Raw genomic sequence first — 20074 nt, 5'->3', positions numbered from 1 at the left:
CTTACTAGTCACTTGTGTTATTTCATTTTCTTCTGGTTTGTTTTTGTTTTAATTTCCCTTGGTTTATTAATGTCTTTGTTACTGGTTTCTAAGAACTCATTTATGACTAAGGATGTTAACCATCTGTCATGCAATGCAAATGAAATATCAATATTATATTTTATTGCCATCAATTTACTATGGTGTTTTGTATTTTGGTTGTGTATTAAAATATAATCATGTTGTGTTTAAAAAAAATAAAAAAATAAAAGATACCTGCCCTAACCCCTTCAACAATGACCTCTGTAAGACTTGTCTGGTCTGGCTGCCTTGGACTGTTTTTACTTTGAATATTGCTTATACCTCATAAAGGTCCTCCTACTTTCGTGAAGTTCCTGGAGTTGAAGAGCAGAAATGAAGACTCTATTTGGTATGCCAGGATCCTGAGTTTTTATACCTCAATATTCCTCTCCTTTTTTGGTACCTGTCATGATTTCAGTAGGTGGTTGGGAGGTTCCTGTTGTTCATATTACAGATGAATGGATGGATACAAATGTAGATACTCTCCTGCTTTCCAGATGACACTCGCTAGCTATACCCACAGGAGGGTCAATTTTGATTCTCTCTTCACTCCAAACAGTTCTAAAATTTGTTATACATTCACTCTAGAAGTGGGAGATTTTTCCACAGGCCTTATACTCATACAGGTAATCCAAGATCTGATTATCATCTCTATGTAATATTATTGATCATAATGATATTATAGGGATTTTTTAAAAACTTGTGTATTTAAACTTTTAAATAGATGAGTATTAAATCTAACTTTATTAAGTAAAGACTGTGCTTTTATAGAACTTTTAAAAAGTGATAAATGAGCAGAATATAAAAATGCATATTGTTGGGTTCCCTGGTGGCGCAGTGGTTAAGAATCCGCTGGCCAGTGCAGGGGACACGGGTTTGAGCCCTGATCCGGGAAGATCCCACACGCCACGGAGCAACTAAGCCCATGCGCCACAACTACTGAGCCTGCGCTCTAGAGCCCGTGTGCCACAACTACTAAGCCGGCGTGCTGCAACTACTGAAACCCATGCGCCTAGAGCCCGTGCTCCGCAACAAGAGAAGCCACCCAATGAGAAGCCCGTGCACCACAACGAAGACTAGCCCGCTGCTCGCCGCAACTAGAGAAAGTCCATGCGCAGCAACGAGGACCCAACACAGACAAAAAAAAAAAAAAAGCATATTGGTAACACTGTATTAACTTTCATTAACCACTTATTTCATGGTAGTTTCTAACAGCTGGTACTTATTCATCCTTATCAGCCTTGCCTCTCAGATATAGTACTTGCCTATAATATTACATATTTACATGCTTTTGTTCTTTGTCTTCATATATGCTATATCTTTCCAATTAGACTGTGATCTCTTTGTGGAAAGAGATAGGTTAATTGATTCTTTTGTATTTCCACAGTACTCAGTACAAGGCACAGTATAGGTGCATAGTAAACACGATTAAAGAAAAGGAATCTACATCTGTTATTTATTTTATGAATTCCATAGCACTTAGAATAATACAGCAGATGCAAATCACTGAATTAATAAAAATTTTATGAGAAAATAATCTTCAAGTAAAAAATTATTCCTACCTTTCCCATGTACTGTGCAATGAACCCAAATAATAGTATAAGGTACAATTAATAGTTAAATATCATCTTGTAGCTCTTTTAGATTCATTATGTGACATGATCCTTATAACAACCAAAGAATTTATACAGAGCCTATTAAAATTCTATTGTAGAGAGGAAAATCAGAGTCTAGGGAGGTTAAGTGGTAGGGCCTGAATGGAAACTGAGTTCTAACAACTACAAATTCAATTAATGCTATCTAACTGGAGAGGCTTAACATTTAAAAAAAGAAAGTCTCCTATAAGCTATTCTTATAAACCTTATAGACGTTTAATTAATTATTTACTTACTTTCTTAATTAAAGCATTTTTAGTGTGCCTAGGCATATAAGGTACTATGCTTATTAACACTATGGAAAATAAAAAGTTCTACATACAAGGATTATAAAATTTAAGTAAAATAAATAAATAGTATGTGTATCAATGTGCCAAGATAATGGTATAATTATTTGGTTTTCTAGGAACTCACAGATAGTAAAAATTGGTTCCACTTAAATAAGCTAGAGAAGAGTTTCAAAAGGGCTAGGATTTGAGCTGGATCAAGAAAGATGGGCAAAATTCAGATGTCTGAAGAAAAGGCAAATTAGCATTACATTGAACAGAGTTTGGCAAAGCACAGTGAAGTTCCAGGGGGAGGAATACACGTGTTGAGCAACAGTAAATAGACTGGTCTATGTACATTCATACTGGAGAACCATGTAAAGATCTTTTGAGGTCAGATTTATAGAAGGCCTTGAATGCCAGGTTACATACAGATTTATTTCAACATCTTATAGGCAATAGGGAGTCATTTGAGGTTTTGGAGTAGGGACATGATACAATGCCAGAATGCAATGGAAGGAGGGGATTGCACAGAGAGAAGCTGAGGACAGCGGTAATAATTCAGATATATATTGAAAAAGACTTGATTTCACTAGTGTTGCAAAGAGACTGACTTCAGATATTTTGAAGGAGAAGTTTATGTCCTAGATAACTTCAAGTTTACATGCCCAGGTGACTAAGAATGACGTGACCCTTAATCAAATTGAAAGATATTTAATTGTTCTGGGGTAGGGCTCACTTTTTTTTTTTTTTTAAGCTTCTCAGGTGATTCTTAATACAGCTAAGGCAAAGCCACTCACCGGGACATTTCTTTATTTGCTTTTTAGCTTTACCAAGGCTCTGCACCCTCAAGTGACTCACAGCTTTGTCATTTTAAATTAGATTTCTAGGGATCATATGGTAGTTCTAGTTTTAATTTTTTGAGGAACCTCCATATTATTTTCCATTGTGGCTGCACCAATTTATATTCCCACCAACAGTGCACAGGGGTTCCCTTTTCTCTACATCCTCCCTCACCAGCACTTGTTATTTCTCGTCTTTTTGATAACAGCCATTCTGACATGTGAGAGGTGATATCTCACTGCAATTTTGATTTGCATTTCCCTAATGATTAATGATGTTGAGTATCTTTTCATGTACCATCTGTGTATGGGAAAATGTCTTCTTTGGGAAAATGTCTTTTCAGATCTTTTGTCCATTTTTAAATCAGATTTTTTTTTTTTTTTTTTTGCTATTGAGTTGTATAAGTTCTTTATATATTTTGGATATTAGTCCCTTATCAGATATATAATTTGCAAATATTTGTCCCCATTCAATAGGTTGCCTTTTCATTTTGTTGAAGGTTTCCTTTGCTGTATAGAAGCTTTTTAATATGATTAGTCCCACTTATTTATTTTTAATTTATTATTTTAATTAATTAATATATTTTCCATGCTTAAAAATACTTTTATTTTTAAATATTTTAAGCAAACAGTTAAAAAAAGAACCCATCACACTACCCTATTAAATCAACATCTACATCAATTTAAAAACAACTACTTTATATGATTTCTGTTCTAGATGTCTATGTGATTAATCAATCCCCTGTCTCCAACAGACTGTTAAATTTCTACATGGCATGGACTATGTCTTTTATATCTTTCAACTTTCTGCAGTACCTAGAAATGCCTGGCATATAGTGGGTATTCCAAAAAAAAATGTTTTGCAAGAAGTTTTTGCCTCTATGTACCACCATGAGGAAATAGCTATACCCTGTATAGCTGTAAGCACTGACATAAAACCTGTAAGCACTGACATAACACTTTTGGCCCCATCAGAATTTAAACATTTGGAAATGTCCAGGTACAGAGTTCTAAAAAGTTCAATTCAGATGGTTTATTGAGCACGTATATGCATTATGTTACGTGCTAGTTAATGTAACAGGAATGGAGCCAGTGAAAAAAAAGTCCAAAGGTAGACTGTAGAATTGTGTGGTAATACAGAACTGAAGAAAGGAAGAAGTTTAATGGAGGAGGAGGTGATCACAAATTTCAAACATGAACAAGATTTCAAGATGAATGAGGATTATAATAAGGGTCTTAGATTGAAGCAAGTTACCTCCAGGGATACTGTTGGGATGGATGCTTGTTGGGAAGGTTAAAGAATAAAACCACATGTTGGAAAACTTGAAAATGGGAAGGAAGAGAAATGGAGGCGTAGTTATAATGGATAATACAGGTGAAGACCTTTGTCTGCTAAAGAAAAAGAATAGTTCATGTTTGATGTCAGAAAGAGTGGCAGAAGAAAAATCATGGAGAGAGAAGGAATATTTATCAGAGCAAGGGGCAGTATGAGTTCAAAAGGAATGGGAATCAAGGTTTTACAATGTTTATCCATAAAGCAGATTTGATTCTGGAAGCACAAAATATATTGAAGGAGTAACAGGGTTTTTAAAAATATGGTTCCTTATATTACTTTGTAACAGATTAATAGTTCCTACCTTCACCACTCTCCATGCCTTCTACAAAAATCCCCCCACACTGGGGAAGAATCCAGTACCGGCGTCTGTAACGATCCTGGCCAAACATCATCGAACGTAAAGAGTGAGAAGCGTCAAAGAGCTTCCTTCTGTACTGACTCTGTTGCTGTTAAAAAATGATGCATATAATTAAGCTATGGATGTTAAGTGCTTTAAAAATTAATACATAAGCAACTTCACACTTATTATGCATTTAGAGCAGATAAATTTCACTACTGGGAAAAGATAGCAAAAGAGTTAAATATTACAAGCCTGACTTCAATTTTAGTTATACTTATAAAGATAGAAATTACTTTGAGGGTAAATGGAATATTTTTGTTGCCATGGATTAAAGAGATAAGTTTATTTTATCAAGTATAGTATAGTAAAGCATGTCTTATACTTAATAATAAACAGTGTGACCAGGTATTTCATTAAGCCAAAGCAAATTGGCTTAATTCTATTGATTACAATATGTAACAAATAATACTCATATATGTAATTGACCAGACCTCTATTTGCCTATTTTTATACTCACGTTGTAAACCTAGGTAACATATGACTAAATTTTGGGATAAATTTGTGATGAATCTAACATGGCTATAGTATACAGGTATCTCATAATATCAATTTCATAATACTTTTAAAAACTCATTTTTTTAAAACAAAAAATTCATCTAAAACTTCACTAATCCTACTGAAATTCAATTTTTAATGAGAAGTTCATAAACATTTATAGTTTACAAATCCAGTGCAAATAAAATCCACAAATATACTAATATAAAATAAAACATGAGCTGCCGAAACTATTATCATAAAATTCGACTGAATTTTTAAAGTAATTAATTCCAAGAAATAAAACCATGCATTTATTGGTATTTTATACTTAAAAGAAGAGCTGAAGAATAGAGGCCCTGGTGAAATTTAGTACCATGTCTTAAGAGGCAGGTTTTTAACCTTGGCATTAAACTTTTAAGGTTTAATTATGAGAATGTTTCTAAGGCTCCTCATTTTAATTAGTTACAAAAAGCTTGTTTTTATTTAGCAACCAGAAAAACTAATCCCATACCAGGTGGATTTTTGAAATGCTGCAAAAGAAAAAAAAAAAAAGATATAAACTGTAATCTGAAAAGTGCTTACTTTACTCAGTTTTTCAATCTGTTTTTCTAGCTCTTCAACACTTGCTGCTTGGTCACCTTCATCCTATACATAACAAAATACAGTATCATTTACCTGTTTTTAAGATTTATTTATTCAGTCAATCAGCAAATATTTAATGAAAGCCTCCTATATACAAAGTATTAGGATAGGCACCATGGAAATGAATAAGACTCAGTTCTTGCTCTCGATAAAGCGTTAATCTGGTAGGGAGACACATAAAACATTACACTAATAATTAAAAACTGCCAAACAGCAGAAAGCTATAAGGACCTCAAGAGAGGTAGAGATTAAGAGTCATGGAGCTCAGGGAAGGGTGAGATTACTTCTAGTGGGAACCTATACCAAGAGAGGCTATATGGAAGAAGTTATGTTTTAATTAGCTACTGAAGAATTGTTAGGAGTTGATTGATCAGAGAAAAGAGGACAGGGCATTTCAGAAAGAGTTTGACCTGAAGAGGTAAGGTGGGGAGATGAGGCACAGATGAGTTTAGGGCTAAATTATCTAGAGCTGTAAGTGCTTGGCAATGGACAATAATATGATCCTTTGAGGAAGATTAAATATCAGAAGTATGCTTTACAAAGATTAGTATCGTAATAGTTGTAAGATGGCCTGGAGCAGGGAAAGGACTACAGTTGGCAAATCTAGTTAGCGAATTGTTGCAATGATTCAAGAGGAAAAGAGGATGTGGGTCATACTAGGATAAAAGAAATAGAAAAGGAGAAAAGGAAATGGATACAAGAGATAGTACATAGTTAGAACTGTTAAGTCCTGGCAGCTCACGGATACGAGGCAGAAATGGGTGAGGGAGATGAAGGAAGGAGTAGATTATGATATTAAGGGTTTAAATCTGGGAGACTGCAAAAATATTGGTATCATTAACTGAAAGAGTCATTTTAGAGCAAAAAAGGGTAAGTTATATTTTGAACACATTGAGCTTTTAGAAGAAAAATAATCCCTACTATATAGAGTACTGATTTCATAAATAGAAATCTTGTGATTATATAAAATTTTTCATTCTAGAAAATGAATATAGGAAAGCTACACCCAAAGTACATGTTTTAGAGGGAAAGCATGACATAATGTAAAGTATATGTGCTTCTTTGGACCTCAGCTGCACGATTTCATATAGGCAAATTATTTAACTCCTCTAAAACTGTTTCCTAATCTGTAAATTGGTGATAACATTATCTTGTGATAACATTATCTGTAACATGGGATTTTTGTGAGGACTAAATAAGAACAGATCTGAAAGCAACTAGCAGAGTTCCTGGTACATAATATATAAATAAGGTTACTTTCCCTCTTTCTGAAAGTTGTCCTTTAATTAGAAAATGTAGGTACATCTCAGGTGAAAAAACATAAGCAATTGTTTTTGATGTTCACTTTCTATAAGCTTTTTAAAAAGCCACACTGCCACCAACCACTCTCACGAACAGATATTTCTAAACCAGTATAGTTATCTCGCCAACAGAAGGAAGTGAAAGGAAAACTTCAATAGTCTTACCATTCTCTATCTACTATTTACCCAAATTTAGGGGACCAATTTACAAAGGCATTTAGGCATATTATTTGTGGTAATAATAACATCATTTCTATTTATTTATTTATTTATTTATTTATTTATTTATTTATTTAAACATCTTTATTGGAGTATAATTGCTTTACAATGTTGTGTTAGTTTCTGCTATATAACAAAGTGAATCAGCTATACATATACATATATCCCCATATCTCCTCCCTCTGCGTCTCCCTCCCTCCCACCCTCCCCATCCCACCCCTCTAGGTGGTCACAAAGCACCGAGCTGATCTCCCTGTGCTATGTGGCTGCTTCCCACTAGCTACCTATTTTACATTTGGTAGTGTATATACGTCCATGCCACTCTCTCACTTCGTCCCAGCTTACCCTTCCCCCTCCCCGTGTCCTCAAGTCCATTCTCTATGTCTGCATCTTTTTTCCTGTCCTGCCCCTTGGTTCTTCAGAACCATTTTTTGTTTTTTAAGATTCCATATATACATCATTTCTATTTAAAAGAGAACAGGCTCAATGACCCTTAAACCTTGACTCTTCAATTAAACAGATATTTAATAGCTATATGATTGTATAGTGATTGTTTGACCAGCAGGATGTTTGATAATTTGCTTACATAAAAATCAACTCAATCAACAAATATTTGAAATAAGACATCAAAGTAGCTATGTATCAGCCAAATTAGCTAACTACCAGTTCTAAGATTTTTCTTATGATGAAAAAGAAGTAAAATATCTATTAAAGTTTTATTTAAAGGAGCTTTGGTTAACAGTCCTTATAATTTAAGAGATATGAAGGAATTTGAAAGGCCAGAGAGAAAGGCAATAACGACAAAGCTAAGAACGCAGACTCTATCCCTGCCATGGTTCCGCATGGTTTCCCAAGCAGAAGAGAAGGCTGTTGTATGTGTCACTACATATCAAAGTTTAATTGTCCACCTAACCTCCTCCACAGCAACTTGTGAGGTTAAAGCTCACATAGATTTCAACACAAACCTAAGTATTAGGGAAAGAGTCCATGTGTTGAAGGAATGAAGAGTGAAGAAAAGAGGGAATCACCCTTGAGACAGAGGGCTGTGACTTAGTCTCAGGGCAGTATCTTCTAATTGAAAGGGATCACACGGGTCTCAATGGAAAGGCTCCTGCAATTAGTCCTTTAAGGAGTATAGCTACTGACACTCTACCTATACTTTAATCAAGAGGCCAGACCTATTTTCAGAGGATAATCTTATCAATAAGGTTTATTAAATAGTTAACCTTTAATTTTATTAGGAAATTGATAAGTGGTTACCCCTTCTTCATGAGAAAGAAAAACTCTCAAATAATTTAAAGGGAATGCTAATTTGGTTTCTTACGTCCTAAAATATTCATTATTTTCAAATGTTTTTCAACTGTTTTCTCACATTAATAACAAGATACACATTTGCCAGGATTTTGATCACTCTAATTAACTCTGTAATTCAACATTCATAAAAAATAAAAATGACTACTTTAAATGACATATCCGGTCTTAAAATACTAAAAATGATGTTTAAATCATTAGTACTGATTTTTAACAGTCTTTATCTCCCTTAAAGAAAAAAAAATGCATAGTTTGTTAATTCTCCATGTGAAAAAGGCCAGGTGAAACACATAATTTCTGTAAATAAATTCCAATTTAGTGGGATGACCACCCAGTAGAAGATACTGAAGTCCCAACACAGGCTGTCAAATTTATGAGAGTTAACATCTTAAAACAATTTATAATATTAAGTGCTGAAAGGGGATGCTAATTCTATAAAAAGGTGATTAGTATTGGTCAGAAAAGTTTAATTCCTGCTATGGAAACAGCTCTACTTGCCAAATGAAGCAGATTGGTTATAAATAGTATCTTTGGGTAATTACAATTCTGATACCCAAATTATATACCCTTCACATTATTTGTCACAGCATGAAAGTATTTGATCAAGTGGTTTCAGAAATACAACATTATGAAGTAATTTCTGCAAGGAATCTCAATGTAGTCTCCTTTTCAGCTTGGTACTCTTAAAAGAAGTAAAGCCCACTCTAATGATTTTTATCATTCTGGTTTAAAATATAACATGGGGGGTGGATTTTTTGAAAACATTTTGTATTTATGCTATTTTTACTTATGAGAATTGTATAGCACATGATCTTATAAATTATATTATTATCCAGATTTAGTAAAAAATTTGATTCAGTAATTTGTCATTGGTCTTGATTAGATATTACTTTCACACATTCCATCAATAATTCATCTCTCTAAGTCTTCTTTCTTTATTTCTCCAGCAGTACTGAGTTGATACAAGAAAGGAAAAGAGTTCTATCTAGACTTCCTTGGCTAAATACTCCTGGCATCAAGGGCAGAAGGAATAGTTGGCTGTATATTGTTTTTTGAATGCCATTCTGCAACCCTATCAATATTTCTAGCATTCTTTTCTGGTAAAAGGTAAACATCAACCTTTATCTCCCTTTTATATATGTCCATTTCCATGGCTTATGGTAGCTTCCCTTAAACACACACACACACACACACACACACACACACACACACACACACACCTACCTCTGTGACCTTGTCTTCTTCCCTTTAGCCTGCTCTTCAAAGCTAGCCCCCCTCTTTACCTTAATTGAATCCCCTCCAATATTTTTAGAGACCGTATACCATTAATTATTCTCTTCATCTCTTTAATCTTCAGTGCCCCTCTCTTATTTAATTGGCTCTTTCCCTTCAACCAAAAATCATCTCAAACCTTCCGCATCTGAAAAATCCTTGGTCTTTGTCCGCCTCTAGGAATTACCCTTCCTTTTGAGGCATAATGCTTGAAACAGTTAAGTTTACTTTCTCACTTTCTATTGTTTTCAATCAATCATAGCCTGGCTTGTGCTCTCACCCTTCCAATGAAACGGTGCTGGCGTTGGTTACCAATGACCTCTGTGTTGCCAAATACAACGAACACTTTCAGTCCTCATCACACTAGGCTCCTGCTCCCTTAACACTGTTTATCACTCCCTCCTTTTAAAAATGTTCAAGTTTCTTGATTTTTATTATTATTACATGTGTAGAAGAGAGTTAACATTGTAGGCCCTTCAAAGGTCGGCTTACAAAGTTGGCCCTTGGCTAGTGTCTGGGAACTTGAATTTTGGGGGGTTCCCCCACCCTAACTGATAAGAATAGCTCACTGGACCTAAACTGTGCTAACAATGTGGCTTATACTGAACACCTACTTTTCTTTTGGGAATCTGGAATTTTGGCACACGCTATGCAGAGGGTGCCTATGTGGCCAGCCCTGAATAAAAAACTCTGGGCACAGCGTTTCTAATGAGCTTCCTTAGAACACAGCATTTCACAGATTGTCGCAATTCACTGCTGGGAGAATTAGGCCCATCCTGTGTGACTCCACTGGGCAAAGACTCTTGAAAGTTGGGCCTGGTTTCCTCTGGACTTTGGCCCATATGCTTTTTCTCTTTGCTGGTTTTGCTTTGTTTCCTTTTGCTGTAATAACTCATAGCCATGGCATGACTAGATGCTGAGTTCTGTGAGTCATCCTAGTGAAGAATCACTCTGACTCTGGAGGTGGTCTTGGTGTTGGAAATCCCTGACCCATTTTCTACCTCTTTGTTCCTTCTTCAACAAGAAGCCTTGTGGGCTCTTCTTAAATATTGACATTCCCTGGGGTTCCAACCTCAGTCCACTACTCTAATTAATAAACCAATCCCCCTGTGCAAACTTATCCAACTCATTATTTTAAACTATTGTCTATGTGCTAATAACTTCCAGATCTACACTTTCAAGACTGAACTCTTCTCCAGACTTTAGATTCTTAAACCCAACTGACTGCTGAGCTTTTGAACAGGCACCTCAAACTCAACATGTGCAAAATAAACCTACCATCATTTCCTGTCTTCAGTTATCTGTTCCATATTCCCCTCCTCCCCTGTCATCTATTTCCTCTGCTCCTTCTGATTTCTCTGTCTCAGTTAATGGCAACAACAGCAGAGCAAGCAGTCCCCAAGCCAGATAGCTGGAGTCAAGCCTACCTCTCCTTCCATCAAGCTACACAGTCCATCTTCAAATACTACTCATTTTTCCTCCTAAATATTTATTGAATCCTTTCCTTCCTTTAGTCCAGTTTCAGACCCCTCACAATTCACCTAAGCTACTGCAATATCTCCTGACTGATCGTCCTACCTCTGACCTTGCTCTATTCAAATCTATTTCTATCTTCCACAGAGCTGCCATAGTGAGCCAATGAACAAATCAAGTCTGACCATGTCATTCCCTCACTTATAATCCTTCAGTGGCTTCCTATTACCACAAAACTATAAAATCCGAGTTCACAGTTGTGGCATGTGAAGCTGTCTAGTAACACTAGAGCACCTGTAAGTCCCTTAAAGCACATTGTGGTTTCAAGTCTTCTGCGCCCTCGCTCATGTTATTCTCTCTGCTTGGAAGATTCTTCCATGGATTTCTGGATTCTTCTCTAGGTTAACATTTAGCCCAACTTGTAGCCTCAGCTAATGAGTCCAGAAAGCCTTTGTGAAAATTTATTCCTCAGAAAGGTTCAACGTCCTTCCTTCGTACCTGCCTAGTACATTGTAAATACCGCTATCAAAGCAGTTAACACTTAACACATTACATTTTCTTACTGTAAATCTTCCTCAGTGAGACTGTAAATTGAGAGGGGACTTTGATCAAAAATGCCTAGAGCTAAAAAAAAAAAAAAAGAAAAGAAAAAAAGCCTAGAGCTAGGCACTTAATAAACTGGGCTTTGAGAAATACATCAGTTTCGTTAAACCTGACAACACTTTTAAGGCATGAAGTATTGTACAAAAGAAATGTAAGATAGCATGTTAATAGAATGAAAAAGGATACCTAAAATTAAGAATCTGAATAGTTCTCTGGAGAACTCTCATTATATAAACAGAAAATTTTAACTTCTTTTATTCAATGTAAATGCCCTCTATGTATAGAAGGCATTGCATTCTACTCAATATTTACCTAACCATCACAAAAAACTTTGAGGTGAATTTTATAATATTCAGCTTTCAGATGAAGAAACTGAGTCAAGCGCCACAACGAAATTCAAACCCAAATCTATTTGACTTCAAATTCTGTGTTGTTTTCAATACGTTATATAATATTAGTTAAGTATTAAAATCAACCTAAATTTGATTACCTCATCTTCACAGATCTCAGTCTTCTTTCCTTTTTTGTCTTCTTTATCTTCTTCATCCTCATCATCTTCATCAGCTTGTTCATCACTATCATCATCGTCATCATCATCATAATCACTATCTCCTCCCTTCCTTCTTCGTTTGCGTCCTGGAGTGGGTGTGCCCAATGCATGCTGTTCTTCTCCAAGATCAATGCCACCTGAAGTGTCTCTTTTGCCTGTTTTCTTAGCATGAATGATTCTGAGCCTTTAAGTATGAAAAAAATGATGATATGGAAGAAAAGGCTTCTTCTTATACTTTTTGAAGAGCATACTATGAGTTGTAAGCAAAAATACCTTATGGTATTTCTCTCACAGTAATCAATAAATGAATGACAATAAAAATTAGAATGAAGGAAACTTAAGAAATATGTTCCCAGAAATTACAAAATATATTAACATTCAAGAATTATTCTGGCTATCTCTTTGGAATTAGAATACATTTTTTAAAAAAACAGAAAACTGAGAAGATTAACTCAGGAATGGCCAAGTGATAAGACCTGATCCTATACTATCTGACTGAAAAAATTTCAATTCAAGTTACTGCAAAGAAACTATCCTCTTAACACAGAAGTTGAATAATTTCAGCATTATATTTCTTAGCAGGAAGCTAATTAAGTTTTAATGCTGAATACATTTGGATATGTTAGGCTCTCTGTAAAAGCAAATTTTAATTAGAAAGCAATTAAGGAAAAAAGTAGTAGTTCCAAACAGATTCTATTTATGACAAAAGTAACCTGATAGCAACAACAACCTTAGAATATGTGATTGCTTGACTTCTTTGAAAGAAAAAAGATAAATTGACTTTCTTCTAAGTTTGAAGCATATGAGCTCAGTGAATCTCATTATATCTTTTGTCTACTGAAAATTCTGGCACTGAGTTTTATTAGTTTCATATCTCAGCTTAATTAAGCTTTACCTATTCTAATTCTTAGACAAAATAAAGTTTAAATTCTACCTTTGCAATTTGTATGTTTTATTCAGAAACTTGCAAAAAAGGAAAACAGTATATTAGTTTTAATAAAACATGACTTACTTGCGGAGTTTACCTTCTACCACCCATTTATCTCTCCTCAAATTTGACATGTAATCAATGTTCTTGTCGATTTCACTGCCAATGCAAAAGTTTATTAGAAGACATATATTAATCCATTATGCAATACATTAATTTGGTAAGCAAAATGATGCAGTTTTGGGGTAAGTACAAATGATGATTGCCAATGAATAGCAAAAACAAATGAAAAATTATATTAATACGTAGCTAAGAGATGTATAGAAAACTTAAAGATGCCCAGCAATGGTAGAAATGCATGGCTCTGAAATGTTTGGATTGATTATTTTCCTAGAAAGGTAAAGGAATAAAAGTTACATAATTAAAATCTGTAAAATAATGAATAGTAAGAACAAGATGAACATGGAATTTGTTCACCAAATCTTCAAATACTATAGTGGAGGACTTACTCTGACTCTGAAATGAGATTAAGTACTTCTTTTTTAAAGTGCAAATTAATACACAATAAATAAATAATATTAAGATTGTATCAGCACATGATAAAAAGTAGGTAGATAATTCTACAAATGGCAGCTACTAAGGAAAATCAGGTAGTCATTTATCATCAAAAGATCAAAGAAAAATTCTAGGTTTTTGCAACAGTGCTGGATTCTGGAGCCATAGCAAGAAAGAACCGTTTACACTTCAGTATACAAATAAATAACAAAATTACCAAATAAACAAAACGGGTTACAAAGACTATACACAGTATGATTCAAAATTTCTTTTCTAATAGACTGCAAAGAAATACATTGAAACATTATTAGCAGTAGTCATCTCTGAATGGTGAGATTAGTGTAATTTTAATCTTTTTCTTTGTGGTAGTCTGTAACTTCAAAATTTTCTATGAGCAATTTGTATTACTTTGTGACCAGACAAATTCAAAACAGAAAAGAATCACCAGAAATGTCTGGGCATATGCTTACCTCACCACACTCTTGCTGCACGCCAGTTCATTGATCAGGAAAGCCAGAACTGAGGCTTTCTGTGCTGGAGTGTGAGCCTGAAAAGCTTTGGTCTTCAGGCTTTCAGTAAGCTCAGTTTGTCCACAGTGTGCTTCCATAAAAATCTGCAAAATCTCGGAAACATTGTCTCGATTCACACCAACATTCAGCAAATGTTCTCCAAGAGCTGTTTTGGCCTATAAAACGTTGGCATTTTTATCAGTATTGACCACAACGACTCATAAGATATAAACAATAAGACTTTTAAATACTGGTATTATATGATTTAGGTATTACTGACAAGGGCTTTATTCACATTTTTGATGAAGTGGCGATAAAACATGACGTTCAACATCATTTAGTCAACAGATGATAGACAAGTTTTCAAGTATTTGTAATTTTTCTATTTCTTCTTCAAACCCTTGGTTAAAAAGTTCGGTGGGGAGAAGAGTATGTAAACTTGTGGCTAAAAATGGTCTCACCATACCTTCTTTGACTACAGACACTATCCCAAGCTTTTCCAGGCTCTACCAGTAGTAGTGGGGGAGAGGTTGAAAAGTACTATCAATGTGTTTTCTTGCTCGACGGTGTCATGGATTTTATTGCCTAGTATGCTGAATGAATAGGGAGATGGAAAAAAAAGTAACAGGTGCATTTGGAAGATTCTCTCTACATTATCTAGAGCAAAGCTGACTGAAATGTGTATCTTAATTGGAATTAAGATAAATTTGACTTATTGCGTATCCACTTAGCAGTACAGTATCTTAACATGCTGGTCTGTAGGGGCCTTGATTAGCCTCGGTTATTCATAGTGTTTGAGAGAGAACACAGTATAACTTCAGAAGGCACACATAAGTTAATTGCTTTATGAATTAAGGATTCTCTGTTTTGCTGAATATCACTTAGGTATTTCCTTAAATCAGATTGCTTTTTGGCAAAAGCTAGAGGGAAAAAAAGTAATTTGGTAATGATTTACATTCCTTAGGCTTTATGAACCAGGTTTTTCTAAGTTTGCACCAATTGTACCAATCTACCTTTAACTTTGTAAGAAGTTATGTAGAAAAAATTGGATCTGTCTATACAGTCTTCTGCTAATACACTAAAGCCAGCACTGAGAGTATCAATGCACTGATAGTACAAATTCAAAAAATTATATTTTGGTTTTTTTTTACCTTGTATCCTGTAATTAGACCTGGATCACATACAGCAGCTGAGAGGAGCCTCACAAGCAAGTCTTGTACTTCACCCATGCTGTCCCCTATATTTAGCAATCCCTCTTGAAGAACACTCAGGTTTGGAACATCAATATTCATATCGAAGCCCAAAACTTTACCAAAGTTTCGTAAGAACTGCACCACCATGAGACAGTCTGAAAATGTACTTCCAGAGAGAACAAGTCCTGGAATACGAGGCAACTCTGGCAAAGGCTGAAAAGAAAAGAGAGAAAAAGTAATTCAAAAAGCCATGATTTTGTATCTCCTGAAGTAAAGTAAGTTGCTATTTTTCTCTTGCATTATACCAGTGGCTTTCCCCTCTGGATTGTAAATTCCCTGGGGGCATTTCTATAACCTCATGGTACTAAGCATAGAATCCTGAACACAAGTAACCACTAATAAATTTTGGTTGAACTCAACATGAACTTAGATCTTTGCAAAAGAGAATACTAATTTTAACTTACGTATTGATAAAACACAGGTTATACAACTGGACCAAAAATCAGATAACATAAGAAATAAACATCTCAAAAGTACTTTAACATGGACATACTTAGTAGGGCACGTGCAATAGTTTCTTCTACTGATGTAGACTGATTTATAATTCACACTTTTTTGGGAGCTCAGAAGTTAACAGTGTGCATCTGTGTGCTGTATGGTTGGAGAGAGTACCATCTTTGGCTAATGACTGACCAGAACCCATGACCCTATCAAGAACCCAGTAATACTGCAACTATCAGTCTTTAGGTTTCCCGTATATAGTGAAACATTGAATTTCAGTGTTAAAATTAGAGAGCTCTCTTGCTATTTCTCAGATATGCTCACATATTAACATTTTAATGACTAAATTGTATTATCAGTTGTTATGGACATTTTAAAAGTTAAATAAATAAGTAACCTAAATTAAAAACATTTTTGTCCATGAAGGGGATTCAATAATAGTACTTTCAATTCTGATTGAGAAAAATGTGGCTTGTAAATATTTCTATTTATCTAAATTTGTCCTTGTTCAAAAATGTTTCCTTGGGCTTCCCTGGTGGCGCAGTGGTTGAGAATCTGCCTGCCAATGCAGGGGACACGGGTTCGAGCCCTGGTCTGGGAAGATCCCACATGCCGCGGAGCAACTGGGCCCGTGAGCCACAATTACTGAGCCTGCGCGCCTGGAGCCTATGCTCCGCAACAAGAGAGGCCGCGATGGTGAGAGGCCTGCGCACCGCGATGAAGAGTGGTCCCCACTTGCCACAACTAGAGAAAGCCCTCGCACAGAAACGAAGACCCAACACAGTCATAAATAAATAAATAAATAAATAAAAAGAACGTGAATTTCAAAAAAAAAAAAAATGTTTCCTCCACTCTGTGCTTGCTGAAATAACTAACCAAAGACTTTTTCTACTAATAGTGGGCGGAAACACAGAACTATAGACAATTGTTGATATCATACAAATCTTTTGTTACATATGAAAACCATTTAATTCTGAGTCTTCTTTATTCCTGAATCAGATCAGACATACACATTTCCATATGATTCTAAAAATTTATATAACAAAGCTAACGAAAGTAAGGCTTAAAATGGACTTACACATATTTGATATAGTGCATATGGATTTAAATGAAAATAAAAGATCACTTAGGACAATTTAGGATTAAAAAAAGATCATTTAGGATTAGCAAGAAAATAAAGCTCACTTAGGATTTTAAAAATTGCTCACCAGGAGCTTATTAAATGTGTTGACTAACCACTGTACCCATTCTATGCTTAGGAAATTTTAAACATCCAATTGACTAAAACTAGAATGTATACTTTCATTTTTATTTAGAAGCATTTATGCTAGGTAAATAAATAGAATATTAGTATCATTAAATTTTCCACTTGGGCACTAAAAGTTTGCTTTAAGCACTTTAGAAAAGAGCTTGCATAATCAAGAGACAAGCACTATCTGTATATTATATGGCATGTAAGTAAATATAGATGCTGTTGACCAAGTATAATATTCTATTACTGAGACAGTATTATAGATATGATATGCATTATTGTATAATTTTCTAGGAATACTATCTTCTTAACTATAGCCAAACATAATTGATTTCTATTCATAAGTATGTGAAATCATGCCAGTTATCATGGTGATTTTGCTCTTTCCAAGTTGCTACTTTTCTGTATTTTAGCAACATTATAAATCTGTGAAGCATGATGGAAGAGAAAACACACATGAGGTACTTTGCTTGGACACATTTCTTGGCTTTCAGGATCACAAAGAGTATGGGCTCTGGAGTTTAAAAAACTGGGGACTGCATCCAAGTAGCCACTTATGAGCTGTATAATCTTGAGCAAGTTCCTTAACCTCTCTGTGTCTCAAGTTTTCTCATCTGTAAATGGGCATAAATACCAGTCCTATAGGATTGTGGTGAGGATTAAATGAGAAAATTCATTTAAAGCACTTAGCATAGGGCCTGGCATGTACTAAACATACTCAATAGTCAGCTACCATCACTAAAGCATTGAAGGAGGTTATAGATTATAAATCCTAATTTATTTAAGTATCCATGGAGGCATGAGGGAGGAGTTAGATCTTTCTGTAACTAAATGCCTGGGAAGGACCAAATGAAACACAGAAATCCTATCTATTTCTATAATTCATTTTTGTAGATTTCTGCAGTATTTCTACTTAAATTAAAAAGGTTTGCAGTGCTCCATTTGTATATTAAGAACTGCCATTATCAGCACAGGGCTCTGGAGAGGTTTACTCGTGGCCATACAGGAGAGACAGATTGACCTAGACTTGGAAATCCACTGCTCCAGCTAAAAACACAAGGCTTTCATAATGGCAGCTCTGGCAAAGGAATCAGGTGAGAACACAGAAAAAATTAAATTTATTAATGAAATGGTTTACATGATAAATTACCTTTTGGTCTGCTAAGCACATGTCTTCATTAGGCTTCTTTAGTTCCTTTGCCATTTCTAATTCTAATCTTCGTTGCTCTAGTTTACGTTCTTTATTTAATCTTTTCTCATCACGTTTTTCTTGCTTTAACCGTTCTTTTTCCTTAAAAAGAAAACCATGTACACATATTCTCTTTAACCATTATCTGTGTTTAAAAAACCTCCAGTTAAAATTTAAAAAGTAATCAAAGTGTTATTTCCATGAACAAAATTCTCTTAGGATGTTTAGGAATAGACTTGGAATTACATAGAAACAATGATGTATTTTGCTTTTCAGTGTTTTCACTTTTTGAGTTTCAAAATAATCTTATGACTGTATGTATACATACATACATACATATACAAAATATCAATATTAGTTTCAATCTAGATTATTTCATTATTCAAAATTTATTCAATCATTTCCCAGGTTATAATATGAGAATAAAATACTTACTAATAAAAGCAGGTATATAAAATGCACATGGGCAAGTAAATATTCATAAAAAAAAAAGTTAACTAGTATTAACAAAAATTTTTGTGTAGCTTAAGGAAGCAAGAAAAGATTTACAGCATGAAAATGGAAGCAACATGTTTGAATCTGCAAAAGCAGTTCTTTAAAGTGAATTAGCTAGTCTTAGGACGTGCACCTATGATGAAATAAAAATATTATTTACCACTCTAAACAACATTTAAAATAATGTAAAATGGGTTTTGAAGGCAATTCCAAAAGCTTTAAAATTATTTTGGGTAATGGCAACAATATGGAAATAATCATTCTGTTTCTCTGTTGTAGAGTATGGCATTCTTTTGGAAGAAGTGACTTGCTATATAATACTGGTGTCATTACTTTATCGTCATACATCAAATACAATTCTCTTTTTAAACTGAAGTATAACTGACTTACAATATTATATTGGTTTTAGGTGTACAACACAGTAATTCGATATTTTTATACATTCTGAAATGATCACCATAATCAAGTCTAGTTACCATGTCACCATACAGAGTTATTACAATATTAATGACTATATTCCTTATGCTATACATTACATCCCCATGACTTATTTATTTTATAACTGGACATCTTAATTCCTTCACTTCAATTCCTTCATTTCAATTATCACTGGTTAGACAGCACGCTGACTGCTGTGGCAGGGCATGCCAAGGGGGAGACGGAGAGGAGTGGAGAAGTAATACGTTCCCAGCCAAGAGCTGAGAAAGCACGATGTGTTTGAGAAATTGCTAGTAGTTTCATGACTGGAGTGTAGGTTGTGTGTTGAGTAGTTGTTGAATATTGTGATACAGAACCAGAGGTCAGGTCATCATGAGGACTTTTTTATATGATATGCTCAAATAACTGCTCATTTTTACACTGCCTCTAAATTTCTGGGTTACTGATTCACGCAGACATTTGGGTGGAAAATGATAAAAAAAGCTATATTAAGAAATTATTGACACCAAAAAAGTTCGAAAATTAATCTTATCAATTATAAACTAAAAGCAGGCTCTGAGGCTCTAATGACATAAAATATATACAATTAACATGTAACATTCCCACA

General features: G+C 34.6%; 1 protein-coding gene across 16 annotated transcripts in view; it reads right to left on the bottom strand.

Annotated features, from left to right (window-relative positions):
• BAZ2B (bromodomain adjacent to zinc finger domain 2B) overlaps positions 1-20074 on the bottom strand; it is a 297378-nt gene that overhangs the window by 40363 nt on the left and 236941 nt on the right. For all 16 annotated transcript variants that reach the window (XM_082395173.1, XM_082395167.1, XM_082395172.1 and 13 more), the window contains 7 exons: positions 18496-18636; positions 15551-15805; positions 14361-14575; positions 13420-13494; positions 12348-12591; positions 5619-5681; positions 4461-4605 (listed from right to left, as the gene is read on the bottom strand). In XM_082395173.1, the coding sequence (XP_082251299.1) occupies positions 4461-4605; positions 5619-5681; positions 12348-12591; positions 13420-13494; positions 14361-14575; positions 15551-15805; positions 18496-18636 (1138 nt within the window). The remainder of the gene's footprint in view (positions 1-4460; positions 4606-5618; positions 5682-12347; positions 12592-13419; positions 13495-14360; positions 14576-15550; positions 15806-18495; positions 18637-20074) is intronic.

Source organism: Balaenoptera borealis (genome assembly GCF_965194805.1).
Source record: "Balaenoptera borealis genome assembly, chromosome: 6".
In the NCBI taxonomy this organism is placed as follows: domain Eukaryota; kingdom Metazoa; phylum Chordata; class Mammalia; order Artiodactyla; family Balaenopteridae; genus Balaenoptera; species Balaenoptera borealis.
The sequence above is the reverse complement of the archived record's forward strand: the minus strand, read 5'-3'. Positions and strand labels throughout refer to the sequence as shown.